At 40.9% G+C, this 14,985-nt stretch overlaps 1 protein-coding gene across 2 annotated transcripts in view; it reads left to right on the top strand.

Moving 5' to 3' along the window:
* Positions 1-14,985, top strand: part of IGDCC4 (immunoglobulin superfamily DCC subclass member 4) — a 155,028-nt gene that overhangs the window by 107,226 nt on the left and 32,817 nt on the right. For both annotated transcript variants that reach the window (XM_069766359.1, XM_069766360.1), the window contains exons 5-9: positions 6,373-6,507; positions 10,137-10,292; positions 11,451-11,861; positions 11,957-12,121; positions 14,543-14,680. In XM_069766359.1, coding sequence (XP_069622460.1) covers positions 6,373-6,507; positions 10,137-10,292; positions 11,451-11,861; positions 11,957-12,121; positions 14,543-14,680 — 1,005 coding nt within the window. The remainder of the gene's footprint in view (positions 1-6,372; positions 6,508-10,136; positions 10,293-11,450; positions 11,862-11,956; positions 12,122-14,542; positions 14,681-14,985) is intronic.

The raw sequence follows: 14,985 nt of genomic DNA, 5'->3' as shown, positions 1-14,985 counted from the left end.
TACCAGACATAGCCGTCACTATGGGCATTTCTGGTTGCTGGAGCTCTCCGGCTTTTTTGTTCTGCAGAATAATGGCTCTAGGGGTCAGACCCTTATAGATTAAACATACTGGCCTACCCTAAGTATACACCACCAGTGTTTGAGGGGTTTGTCCACTACTTAGACTTCCCCTTCTCAATTTGTATATTTGCCCCCAGGAAAATAATAACACCTGTACTCACCTCAGGTGGCGGTGCTGTTCCGGCGGTGTCTGCACTGGCTCTCCTGGAGATCGCGTGGCATAAAAATGTGAGAGAGCAAAATCACAAGTTATTCAGTATCCATACGATAATTTGCTGATTAATTGGGGTCCAATCTCTGGGACCCTTAATGATCCTGAGAATGGGACTATTGGAAATTCCATTCAGCTCCATTCAGGATTGGGGTTCCTTGGCTTCTTGAGTCCAATTATCCGGATTGCTGGTTTCCCAGCAGTTCTCAGCAAGTTATCCCTTATGACAAGGATCGATATTGAATAGGCGATAACTTATGATTTTGGGAAAACGTCTTTAACCCTTATTTAAAGAGAATATGTCACCACGATTTTGTAATGCAAAGTTAAGACATGGCGGTAGTGGCGTTGTAATATTGATGTAATTGATACTTTTGGTGAAGAAATCCGCTTTGTGGTTCTTCTTTAATCAGCATTTGAAGTGTCCTGCTAATTAGCTTTTGGTTCACTTGGTCTCATCCCGGTCTGTAATCCCCGACCCCTCCGCCTGTCTCCGCTCTGTGAATGACCTACCTCCTCTGCTTGTAATCTCAGCAGTGATCTATCATTTAAAGACCGGAGGTAGGGGGAAAGTCGGGGATCACATACAAGGAGGAAAAGATTCAGTTACTGCCGGCCCCTGTGCACCGAAATCGAATTAGCAAGAGACTTCAAATGTAGATTAATGAAGAATCATAAAGCAGATTTCTTCATCAAAGGTATCAATGTAATCAGTATTACAGCGCCATTGCAGCCATGTCATTACTTTACATTACAAAATCACGCTGACAGGTTTCTTTTAATGAAAAGTTGTACAACTTTCTAAACCTGTACATGACTAGTTCTGTTCCAAGCTGAGAAGTTGGTATAATTGTATCCAGTGATGTTAATAGCCGCATTCCAGACGAATACATTGTAGAAACCTGGCCCAGAGATTTGTACAGCTGTCCTGGATTATTTGTATAACACATATACACATTACATGGCATATACACAACTCTACTTTTGGAAATAGCTTCCTGAGACAGTCCTAAACAAAAGTATATTGGAGTAAATTCATTATCAAGCAGTTTGGGTTTTCATTAAGTCAGAAAATGAAGACTATGTGTGTAATGAGCAGGTGAAAATTTGTTCTGCTTATGACATCATTTTCTTCCTTTATTAATACACTAGCTGAAAGCCCAGATTTGCCCGGTCATAGTACCTAACTGTGGTTAGTTATAGCACCTCACTTCTCTCATTTTCCCCCTCACATCTCTCAGTTTCCCATCATGCCTCTCATTTTCCCCTCAGTATATATACAGTGGGGCAAAAAAGTATTTAGTCAGTCAGCAATAGTGCAAGTTCCACCACTTAAAAAGATGAGAGGCGTCTGTAATTTACATCATAGGTAGACCTCAACTATGGGAGACAAACTGAGAAAAAAAAAATCCAGAAAATCACATTGTCTGTTTTTTATCATTTTATTTGCATATTATGGTGGAAAATAAGTATTTGGTCAGAAACAAACAATCACGATTTCTGGCTCTCACAGACCTGTAACTTCTTCTTTAAGAGTCTCCTCTTTCCTCCACTCATTACCTGTAGTAATGGCACCTGTTTAAACTTGGTTATCAGTATAAAAAGACACCTGTGCACACCCTCAAACAGTCTGACTCCAACCTCCACTATGGTGAAGACCAAAGAGCTGTCAAAGGACACCAGAAACAAAATTGTAGCCCTGCACCAGGCTGGGAAGACTGAATCTGCAATAGCCAACCAGCTTGGAGTGAAGAAATCAACAGTGGGAGCAATAATTAGAAAATGGAAGACATACAAGACCACTGATAATCTCCCTCGATCTGGGGCTCCACGCAAAATCCCACCCCGTGGGGTCAGAATGATCACAAGAACAGTGAGCAAAAATCCCAGAACCACGCGGGGAGACCTAGTGAATGAACTGCAGAGAGCTGGAACAAATGTAACAAGGCCTACCATAAGTAACACACTACGCCACCATGGACTCAGATCCTGCAGTTCCAGACGTGTCCCACTGCTTAAGCCAGTGCATGTCCGGGCCCGTCTGAAGTTTGCTAGAGAGCATTTGGATGATCCAGAGGAGTTTTGGGAGAATGTCCTATGGTCTGATGAAACCAAACTGGAACTGTTTGGTAGAAACACAACTTGTCGTGTTTGGAGGAAAAAGAATACTGAGTTGCATCCATCAAACACCATACCTACTGTAAAGCATGGTGGTGGAAACGTCATGCTTTGGGGCTGTTTCTCTGCAAAGGGGCCAGGAAGACTGATCCGGGTACATGAAAGAATGAATGGGGCCATATATCGTGAGATTTTGAGTGCAAACCTCCTTCCATCAGCAAGGGCATTGAAGATGAAACGTGGCTGGGTCTTTCAACATGACAATGATCCAAAGCACACTGCCAGGGCAACGAAGGAGTGGCTTCGTAAGAAGCATTTCAAGGTCCTGGAGTGGCCTAGCCAGTCTCCAGATCTCAACCCTATAGAAAACCTTTGGAGGGAGTTGAAAGTCCGTGTTGCCAAGCGAAAAGCCAAAAACATCACTGCTCTAGAGGAGATCTGCATGGAGGAATGGGCCAACATACCAACAACAGTGTGTGGCAACCTTGTGAAGACTTACAGAAAACGTTTGACCTCTGTCATTGCCAACAAAGGATATATTACAAAGTATTGAGATGAAATTTTGTTTCTGACCAAATACTTATTTTCCACCATAATATGCAAATAAAATGATAAAAAAACAGACAATGTGATTTTCTGGATTTTTTTTTCTCAGTTTGTCTCCCATAGTTGAGGTCTACCTATGATGTAAATTACAGACGCCTCTCATCTTTTTAAGTGGTGGAACTTGCACTATTGCTGACTGACTAAATACTTTTTTGCCCCACTGTATGTGTCATCTCCCCTGTATATAGTATGTACCTGTATGTCATCTCCCCTGTATATAGTATATACCTATATGTCATCTCCCCTGTATATAGTATATACCTGTATGTCATCTCTTCCTGTATATAGTATATAGCTGTATGTAATTTCCTCCTGTATATAGTATATACCTGTATGTCATCTCCCCTGTATATAGTATATACCTGTATGTCATCTTCCTTGTATATAGTATATACCTGTAGGTCATCTCCCCTGTATATAGTATATACCTGTATGTCATCTCCCCTGTATATAGTATATACCTGTATGTCATCTTCCTTGTATATAGTATATACCTGTAGGTCATCTCCCCTGTATATAGTATATACCTATATGTCATCTCCTTCTGTATATAGTATATACCTGTATGTCATCTCCTACTGTATATAGTATATACCTGTGTGTTATTTCCTCCTGTATATAGTATATACCTGTATGTCATCTCCTCCTGTATATAGTATACACCTGTGTGTTATTTCCTCCTGTATATAGTATATACCTGTATGTCATCTCCATCAGTATATAGTATATACCTGTATGTCATCTCCTCCTGTATATAGTATATACCTGTATGTCATCTCCTCCTGTATATATTATATACCTGTATGTCATCTCCTGTATATAGTATATACCTGCGTCATCTCCTCCTGTATATATTATATACCTGTATGTCATCTCCTGTATATAGTATATACCTGTGTGTCATCTCCTCATGTATATATTATATACCTGTATGTCATTTCCTGTGTATAGTATATACCTGTGTGTCATCTCTTACTGTATATAGTATATAGCTGTATGTCATCTCCTACCATATATAGTATATACAGTGGGGCAAAAAAGTATTTAGTCAGTCAGCAATAGTGCAAGTTCCACCGCTTAAAAAGATGAGAGGCGTCTGTAATTTACATCATAGGTAGACCTCAACTATGGGAGACAAACTGAGAAAGAAAAATCCAGAAAATCACATTGTCTGTGTTTTTAACATTTTATTTGCATATTATGGTGGAAAATAAGTATTTGGTCAGAAACAAAATTTCATCTCAATACTTTGTAATATATCCTTTGTTGGCAATGACAGAGGTCAAACGTTTTCTGTAAGTCTTCACAAGGTTGCCACACACTGTTGTTGGTATGTTGGCCCATTCCTCCATGCAGATCTCCTCTAGAGCAGTGATGTTTTTGGCTTTTCGCTTGGCAACACGGACTTTCAACTCCCTCCAAAGGTTTTCTATAGGGTTGAGATCTGGAGACTGGCTAGGCCACTCCAGGACCTTGAAATGCTTCTTACGAAGCCACTCCTTCGTTGCCCTGGCGGTGTGCTTTGGATCATTGTCATGTTGAAAGACCCAGCCACGTTTCATCTTCAATGCCCTTGCTGATGGAAGGAGGTTTGCACTCAAAATTTCACGATACATGGCCCCATTCATTCTTTCATGTACCCGGATCAGTCGTCCTGGCCCCTTTGCAGAGAAACAGCGCCAAAGCATGATGTTTCCACCACCATGCTTTACAGTAGGTATGGTGTTTGATGGATGCAACTCAGTATTCTTTTTCCTCCAAACACGACAAGTTGTGTTTCTACCAAACAGTTCCAGTTTGGTTTCATCAGACCATAGGACATTTTCCCAAAACTCATCTGGATCATCCAAATGCTCTCTAGCAAACTTCAGACGGGCCCGGATATGTACTGGCTTAAGCAGTGGGACACGTCTGGCACTGCAGGATCTGAGTCCATGGTGGCGTAGTGTGTTACTTATGGTAGGCCTTGTTACATTGGTCCAAGCTCTCTGCAGTTCATTCACTAGGTCCCCCCGCGTGGTTCTGGGATTTTTGCTCACCGTTCTTGTGATCATTCTGACCCCACGGGGTGGGATTTTGCGTGGAGCCCCAGGTCGAGGGAGATTATCAGTGGTCTTGTATGTCTTCCATTTTCTAATTATTGCTCCCACTGTTGATTTCTTCACTCCAAGCTGGTTGGCTATTGCAGATTCAGTCTTCCCAGCCTGGTGCAGGGCTACAATTTTGTTTCTGGTGTCCTTTGACAGCTCTTTGGTCTTCACCATAGTGGAGTTTGGAGTCAGACTGTTTGAGGTTGTGCACAGGTGTCTTTTTATACTGATAACAAGTTTAAACAGGTGCCATTACTACAGGTAATGAGTGGAGGAAAGAGGAGACTCTTAAAGAAGAAGTTACAGGTCTGTGAGAGCCAGAAATCTTGATTGTTTGTTTCTGACCAAATACTTATTTTCCACCATAATATGCAAATAAAATGTTAAAAAAACAGACAATGTGATTTTCTGGATTTTTTTTTCTCAGTTTGTCTCCCATAGTTGAGGTCTACCTATGATGTAAATTACAGACGCCTCTCATCTTGTTAAGTGGTGGAACTTGCACTATTGCTGACTGACTAAATACTTTTTTGCCCCACTGTACCTGTATGTCATCTTCTCCTGTATATAGTATATACCTGTATGTCATCTCCTGTATATAGTATATACCTGTATGTCATCTCTTCCTGTACAAAGTATATACCTGTATGTCATCTCTTCCTGTATATAGTATATACCTGTATGTCATCTCCTACTGTATATAGTATATACATATGTCATCTCCTCCTGTATATAGTATATACCTTTATGTCATCTCCTCATATATATAGTATATACCTGTATGTCATGATCTCCTCTTGTATTAGACCTCGTTCACACGTTATTTGGTCAGTATTTTTGCCTCAGTATTTGTAAGCTAAAACTTGGAGTAGTACAATCAGAGGAATTAGAAACATGTCATCACTTCTGTATTTTTCACCCACTCATGGATTTAGCTTATAAATACTGAGGTAAAATACTGACCAAACACTGAACTTGTGAATATGGCCTTATACACAGCCTCCACCTGCGCACGCACGCACAGACACACACACACCTATATATATATATATATATATATAATTTTTTTTTGTTTTTTACTTAAGCCACACACTTTTCTTTTCTTGTCACTTTTCAAATGTCACCTGAAGGGCAACAAAACTCTAGAGCAAAAATGTTCAGGCAAAATTTGCAAATTTTTTGTGCTAGAAAGCTGTTTTATAGACTCCCCCATTGTTGAATTGCACAAGTGAGGGTGTGAATATGTGCGTAATCTTGGATTATTTTCTTGTTTGCTGCCTCGTCTAGATTGGAAACCATTACCTGATGAGCTTACAATTGTTAGAGCCCCGCAGAACCTGACGGTGGCAGTGGGTCAGAGTGCAGTAATGGAGTGTATAGCTGAGGGGGATGTGACACCGGTCATCTCCTGGTCTCGTCAAGGTAAGCATTGATCTTTTGACAGAAACACTACGTTACATTTTTAACTCTTTGACTGAGCAGAGTTTCTCGACATCTTGCACCATTGGTAGCTGGTAAAATTTTCAACACTGACATGTACCAATTATTCCTCTGCTATCTAATTGCTTGCTGTAATACCTCTAAGCCAGGGATGTCAAACTCAAAAACACAAGGAAGAGGACCGAAATTAAAAGCTTGGACAAAGTCGCTTGCCAAACTTGATATTTATTAAAAAAATGTCTACAATTGAGGAAATCTTTCTTAATCATCAATTAGAAGAATTAACTTTTTCAGATTGAAATAAACTTAATGGGGTTGTCCCACGAACAAAGTTCATTTTAATAAATAGGTCTTAGAATAAAATATTAGAATATAATGTTATGTAAGAGCAGTAAAAAGCGTATGGCGCAATGGCCTAATTTGATATCTAATAATAAAGGATAAAAAACCTTGAATAATGCAGATAAAGTATGATGCAAACAAAAGTGCCCCCAAACACAGTATGATACCCCCGCAGTGAACTCCTCCACATGCATAGTATGATGAACTTACTGTACCCCCCTCCCTCAATCCCCCCATCAAAGAATGGTGGCTCCATCACGGTATGATTCTTCAACTTTTATCCCCACACAGCCATCCTTACAGTATAATGGCCACGAAAAAAGTGCCCCTTACAGAATAATGGCTCCACATTGTCCTTCAAACAGCATAACGGAGCCCTGCATTGAATTCCATACAGTATAATGGCCCCACATAGTTCTCCATACAGTATAATAGTCACACAGTGCTCCATACAGTATAATGTCCACAAAAAGTGCTCCATACGTTATAATAGCCCCACATAGTGCTCCATGCAGTATAATGGCCTCACATAGCGCTCCGTATATTATAAAGGGCCCCACATAGTGCTCCATAATGTATACTCGGTCCCATATAGTGTTGATACAGTATAATGGTCACAAAACGTTCTTCATACAGTATAATGGCTATACAGTATAATGGCTCCTCATAGTTCCCCATACAGTATAATGGCCCCACATACTGCTCTATACAATATAATGCCCCCCATAGTGCTCTATACATTATAATGGCCCCACATACTGCTGTCTACAATATAATGGCCCACCATAGTGCTCCTTACAGTATAATGGCCCCACATACTGCTCTATACAGCATAATGACCTCACATAGTTCTCCATACAGTATAATTGCCCCACATAGTGCTCCACACAGTATAATAGCCCCACATAGTACTCCGTACAGTATAATTGCCCCACATAGTGCTCCATACAGTATAATAATAATAATAATAATCATTTTTATTTATATAGCGCCAACATATTCCGCAGCGCTTTACAAATTATAGAGGGGACTTGCACAGACAATAGACATTACAGCATAACAGAAATACAGTTCAAAACAGATACCAGGAGGAATGAGGGCCCAGCTCGCAAGCTTACACACTATGAGGAAAAGGGGAGACACGAGAGGTGGATGGTAACAAATAATAACAAATAATGGCCTAACATAGTGCTCCTTATATTACAAAGGGCCCCATATAGTGTTCCATTAAGTATAATGGGCCCACATAGTGCTCCATTCAGTTTATTGAGCCCCATGTAGTGTCCATAAAGTATAATAGCCACAAAAAGTGCTCCATACAGTATAATGGCCCCACATAGTGCTTCATAGAGTATAATGGCCCCACATAGTTCTCCATATAGTATAATGGCTCTGTCATGCAGCTGCAGTGCAGTACAGCGCAACCTCCACCAGGGGGAGCCTGGTAGTGAAGCCAGACTGCACACACAGAACAACTGAACAGACGCCACCTAGTGGCGAGAGTAAGGTCAGGAAAACCAAGTCAGAGCACAACAGTACAAAACGGATTCAGACAGAACGGATAGTCAGGATATAGCAAGGGATCAATAAACCAGGACGGGCAAAATACGGTACCAAAGGGATAAACTGAAACAGAGTCAAAGAGCCAAGCCAAGATATCATAACCAGGGAGTCAAGCAGATAAACAGATAGACAAAGAGACACTGGGAAAGGGCAGGCGAGGGGATAACAGACACAGGACAAGTCAGGGTTCAGTAGGACAAACCAAGGGCTTCCAGAGTCAGGTTCACACGCCAAAGACAGAGCTATAGCTGACACCACCCTCAGGATACCTGGGAGCTAAATAGCAAACCCGAGTCCAGAATGAGGCAGATCAAAGTTAACCCTTGACATGATCCACCCAGAGAAAAGGCAGACAGAACTAAACTCCGGAACGGATCATGACAGGCTCTATATACTGCGCTGTACAGCATAATGGCCCTACATAGTGCTCTATACAGTATAATGGCCCCACACAGTGCTCAATGCAGTATAAAAAAACAACACAGTGCTTTAAACATTGTAATGGCCCCATGTATTGCTCCATACAGTATAATGAGCCCCCATAGTGCTCCATACAGTATAATAGGCCACTAGGCCCCACATGAAAAAAAAAGTGCTCACCACTGCCCGTTCCCCCTCTGCTCCAGTCTGTTCATGGTGTCTTCAGATCCTCTGCACATCGCAGTACAGGAGGCGCATTGTAATGATGTAATCTTGGATGATGCGCTGAGACGTCAGAGGGGAAATGATGGGAGAGGGAGTGTCACCCCCTGAGGAAGCAAGAGGGATTGAGCGAAATGCGCATGGGGGCACAGTTGGTGGTCATGTTGCATAATGCACCCTATTATGGGTAAGATTGTGTTTGTTACCTGCATGATGTGATTATCTATTTAGGAGATTCAGTGTCTTTCTAATATATGTGATATGCACTTGCACTTATGACGTGAGATGTCGTCTTTAATGTTCTTTCCTTATGGCTAGTTTAATGTCGATAATACAATATAAATATATTTAGCTTTAAAGACCCCCTTTGTTTTTTTGTTGAAATATTGATTTTGAAGTTACTAATTATGACTTTATGAATCTCATAAAGTCTTTTTTTATAGTCTTATATGTGCCTAGCTCCTGATTCTATGAAGGGCCTTGTGGGTTGATTATTTCTAATGCATACATTGCATTAACCCTGTGTATAGGAAAATGCTGTCTGCTGCTGCTTTCCTATACAGTAATACAAACAGACTACAGACATATACCTCCGAGATGGAGACCGAAAGAACACACTTTTGACCTCCATCTGGTGGATGGGGACCTTTGGCGGCATTACAGTATATGTCGTGAAAAGTTCCTGAGTACGTGCACAAATGCAGCGTGAACCTCCTTCCATCTATGCCTCCGTCTACTTATTGTCTTGCAGGGTTCGTATTTCCATCGAAGGTTCTACCATATTTGACAGGAAAAATTGCTCAACACTCAGCACTATTTTACCTCTCAAAACAATGGAAAACATGGCAGAACTAAGCGGACTCCATTATTGGTGTCTGTTTGTCTCTGTTGGAGATCGAGCACTGTTGTCTACTCACTATTTATCATACAGATGTGGATAGAGTCTTAGAGGCAAGCGCCATATCCCAACATTGCTCCTACAGTTTTACTTTTGTATTGTGAATTTTGAAGAACGTCATTTCATGGTCTTATGAGAAGTAACCTACTTATTGTCTGTTGTGTAGATGGAAAACCAATCTCCTTTGATATCATCCTGCTGGGAGAGGGCAGTCTTCTGATTCAGCAGGTGCAGGCCCATCATGCTGGAGTTTACGTGTGCAGAGCTAAGAATCCACAAAGTCAGCACTTTGTCACCATTTCAGCCCATCTCCACGTCCTTGGTAATGGAAAAATGCATCTTAAACACGTATCAGAAAACATCAACTGGTTACCAAATGGATCCTAAGATGGACACTAATAGCATAACTGAGTGTTGTGATCCTGACCCATTATATCCTGGCAGAACCTTACTGGCCTGAAGCATCTAGCCTTCAGTATACAGATGGTGTTCTTAAAGTGGTGTATTTATCAACTATCTACCAAATAGGTATAAAGGCCCAGGTTCAACAAGACTGTGGTCGCGCACATCAGTCTTGATGAACTGTGCGCTGGGGTAAGATGCGCCAAACTCATTACGAGGCGTGTGCCTCAAAGACTGGAGAACGTTTCTGAGGTGTAAGTTATGATGAATTTTCCATCTATTCTCAGTCACACCTTTCCTTTCATCTGTGTTTTTTCTTCACTACGGGCATAGTTTTCTTTTCACATATGTGTTATAGCCTAATTTATCTTTGTCAACCTGTTGCAAACTTTTTGCATGATTGTACTCCAGTACCCCACTGGAGTACAAAATCTGTCTAAACTTTTTTGCCGAGTTGAGAAATAATGTGCAGCATTTTAAAGCCAACTGAAATGATTTTGCGACTTTTTACTCTAAAAACGAGTAAAAAAAACAAAACAAAAAAAAAAAAACTATCATCTTTGAATGTGCTCTAATTCAATAAACACTGTGAACCAATAATGAGGAATTTGATGCAAAATCAGCCAGAACAAAAAGAAAGCCAAAAAAAGTGGCTTAAAAAATAAGCAAATGATGAATTAGTGGATTGGACTTTATAGTGGAATAAATATGGTTCCTCACAAAAGGATTTTCCACTCCTTTTCCAAGGTGTCCAGAGATTCTGTTTATCCCTCTGGACCACTGGTGCTCCGCTCCTGTTGCCTCTCCTGGGATGGGACTGGAAATGATGACATCATAATGATACAGTCATCTAAACTAATTAATTAACTAATTAAGCCACCGGTTAACTGTCAGGTGACTGATAGGCAGAACATCATCCCAGAAGAAGTGACGACATCCTGTTCATCAGTCACTCGCATCTTTATAACTTTCCCTTCCCTCTTGCGACCTTAAAAAAAAGTGGTGGAAAACTCCTTTGAATGAGTTTATAGGTTTGTCCTAAAATATTATTTTCTCTTTTATCTATGTGGTTTTTTAGTGCCTCCAGTTATAACTCAACCCCCAGAGACCATCACACGGGCTCGAGCAGGGACGGCCCGCTTTGTGTGTAGAGCTGAAGGTGATCCAGAACCAACCATCTCTTGGTTAAAAAATGGAGAGGCGCTTTTCTCCAATGGCAGAGTCAGGATACAGCCAAGGGGCAGCTTGGTCATCACTCAGGTCGCTCTGGAGGATACTGGCTATTACCAGTGTGTGGCAGAGAATATTATGGGAAGCATCTGCGCTGTGGCAAAGCTCCATGTTACAGTCCAGGAAGGCTTGCCTGGTCCACCTCAAGCCTTGAAATCCCAGGCTGTAACCAGCAAGACAATATCTGTGGCATGGGATAAACCAGAGAGCAACTGGGAAAGGGTTGTGGGCTTCTCTCTTCATTACACCAAGACGGATGGTACGTATGTTTTGCATTGTAGCCCTCCATGTCTTACACATAATGCAGACAGGAGCTTGCCTAGCACCATAAAACCTCCCGTTCATACATTTCAGGTTCCAATAATGAAGAATATCAGTTTGCAGTCAATAGCAACACCACAGACTTCACCGTGAGATACCTGGAGCCTGGGACCGGCTACACCTTCTACGTTGTGGCTTATTCCCAACAAGGAGCCAGTCGTGCTTCAGAGCCTATGGTAGTGCAGACGTTGGATGATGGTATGGAGACATTTATTGATCAGAACTGACAGGATGGAGCATCCGTCACAAACGTACTATTGTATCTGACTGCTGTATGATGTTTGTAAAACATTCTATTGTCCACTTTGGTGAAGCCTGACCAATGAACGAGTACAAACACAGACGAGAGTAGAGATCAGGAATCCATGATCTATCAGTTATCCTGGATACATATTTAACTGTCAGGACAATTTTACTACTGGACTAGTGGTATGGCTGTATAGGTCCTAGTGCAACAATAATAATAATAAATAATAATAATAATTTTATTTATATAGCGCCAACATATTCCGCAGCGCTTTACAAATTATAGAGGGGACTTGTACAGACAATAAACATTACATCATAACAGAAATACAGTTCAAAACAGATACCAGGAGGAGTGAGGGCCCTGCTCGCAAGCTTACAAACTATGGGGAAACAATAAAAATAATACCTGTCTTGTAGTAATCTGATGCGCCAGTGCTGAGAAATCCAGCTTTAAAGCCACGTGCAAATTAGCCTGAAAGAGCATGGGGGTCTCGAAGAGTACATTGACATGCCACTAATACACTTCCGTATACTGTAATGGCTCTATATAATATATTAGATTCACTTTTTGTATTGAAGAACTGAAATAAATTAACTTTTTTAATGATATTCTAATGTTGTGAGAAGCACCTGTATGTACAGGAGGCTGTATAGAGGGACATAGATATCTGTTGCTCTTTACTAGCCATCAGGCTTGGACTGGCGAACAGGAGAAGCAAGAGTAGGCCACAACCCTCTTATATGAGCAGTACTTGGCACTATATACTTGAATCACTAGGTACAGACAATGGCAGCATCTTATTCATTTACCAATCTACCCAGTTGATTGTCATATATATTTGTGATTGAGGATAATGTCACATTTGCATGTAGCAGTAGGGCCCTGGAGTTTGTTACTGGTGGGTCCTTGCCACCCCAGTCCGACTCTGCTAGCAATAGACACTTTGTGGGCTGATGCACCATGCTCTATATCAGTGTTCCTCAACTCCGGTCCTCAAGAGCCACCAACAGGTCATGTTTTGAGGATTTCCTTAGTATTGCCCAGGTTATTGAAGGCTTGCCTGTGCAGGTGATGCAACTATCACCTGTGCAATGCTAAGGAAATCCTGAAAACATGACCTGCTGGTGGCTCTTGAGGAATGGACTTGGGGACCACTGCTCTATATGGTGGTCATGCTCTACTGGGGAAGGCCTCTTTAAATGTGGCATCTGATGAGGCAAGTTATAATGATTTCTGTTGGACTAATATTGGAATCCAACATGTTGAAAATTCTGCATGCCTCCTCATGAAATTAGTGGTCCAGAATAGGGCTGCACAGAAGCCTATTTGTGCCATATTACGGCTTCATTCCTCTCGAAAGTTGTGCCGAGCTATATTACATTAGTGTGCAGGACACTTTAACAGTCAGTTTGGAGAACCCCCTCATCACTGTATAATACAAATGTATAAACCTTTCTGATGTACTTTGGGCCAAATGTATCATTTGTGAGGTTTTTGCGTCACTTTTCTTTTTGGTCTTTTGGTGTTTGTTGATTTTTTTGTAATTAAAAATAGCACACATGGTTCATGAATTTTGCACAAAAAAACAAACGGCAAAATTTATTTGCAGAAAAAATGCATGTTCTGCTAAAATATTGCAAAATCTGTTTCTTCAATTTAGGAAGAGTTACAATTGGTGAATCAGCCAAAAAATACCAGTAAACCCCCAAACACCTCCAACAATTGTGAGCATAAAAAACAAACAAACAAGCAATCACATATAAAATAGACTAGGCTAAAATGAAAAATAAGGAAAAAAAAAAAAAACCAACAAAATTGAAACACTAAAGGCCCAAATGTAATAAAGAATTGTACCCTCTGTATTTATTTTTCTCACCGTTTTTATTTCTGTGTTTGCTGTCACTGAATGGAGACGTTCTTCCTCACTTCCAGTAGCTGAAAATGTCTAATTCTCGCCCCGCTCTGAGCTGAGAAATGGACGCAATGCTAAGTAGAAAATGCACAATTCCTCCTCTGCTGGGATAGATTGAAATATTGTTGGTAAATCAGCTTTTCAGTGCAAAGTTCATCATCCGGAGTCTGGATACAATTATATCTCAGCTCTGCGCAGGACTAGATATGGGTGGGATTCAGCCTCGGGGGGGTTCTCATTCACTGACAATAAACCTGAAGAAAAAAGATGCGTTAGGGAGTCGTACAATTCTTCATTTTACAATGACTGAGTTTTATTTGCACGAGACTATAAAATCAAGAAAACACTTTGCATAACGGCAAGTGCAAATAAACCATAAATTACTAATTTAATAGGGGTCATTAATATTTTTTTCTAAAAATTTCTGAATCACATGTTTCTATGTTTATCCTTACAGTTCCTGGAGCTGCTCCCATGCTGGCCCTGAGTAGCCATGATCCAGAGGATCTCCATGTCAAGTGGCTCCCCCTACTGCTTGAGATGCGCAATGGCCAAATCACAAAGTATCGCATTGAATATTGCACCCAGAAAGACGGTGTGTTTCCTAACTTACACGTGTTCCTTAGTTACTGTTAAATTATATGAACCTGAGTGATAACGAAACAGAATGAATCCGCTGTCTCTTATGAGTGTTGTTAAAGAAACGCCAGTAAAGGACTGGAATAACATTTTTGGTGTACAAAAAGCACCAGATTTGATGAATTTGAGTTGCCGCACCCCCCGCCCCTGTTCCTTCCCATCTCCTTCTATTTGGGTGGAACTTATTCAAACTGCCATGAAAAACATTTTCTGCTTGCATGTTTTAAAAGCTTTTACGCTACTTTCTGGCTTTAAAGTGTT

The sequence above is a fragment of the Ranitomeya imitator genome, chromosome 4 (assembly GCF_032444005.1).
Source record: "Ranitomeya imitator isolate aRanImi1 chromosome 4, aRanImi1.pri, whole genome shotgun sequence".
Classification (NCBI taxonomy): domain Eukaryota; kingdom Metazoa; phylum Chordata; class Amphibia; order Anura; family Dendrobatidae; genus Ranitomeya; species Ranitomeya imitator.
This window is presented reverse-complemented; position numbering and strand designations above follow the sequence as displayed.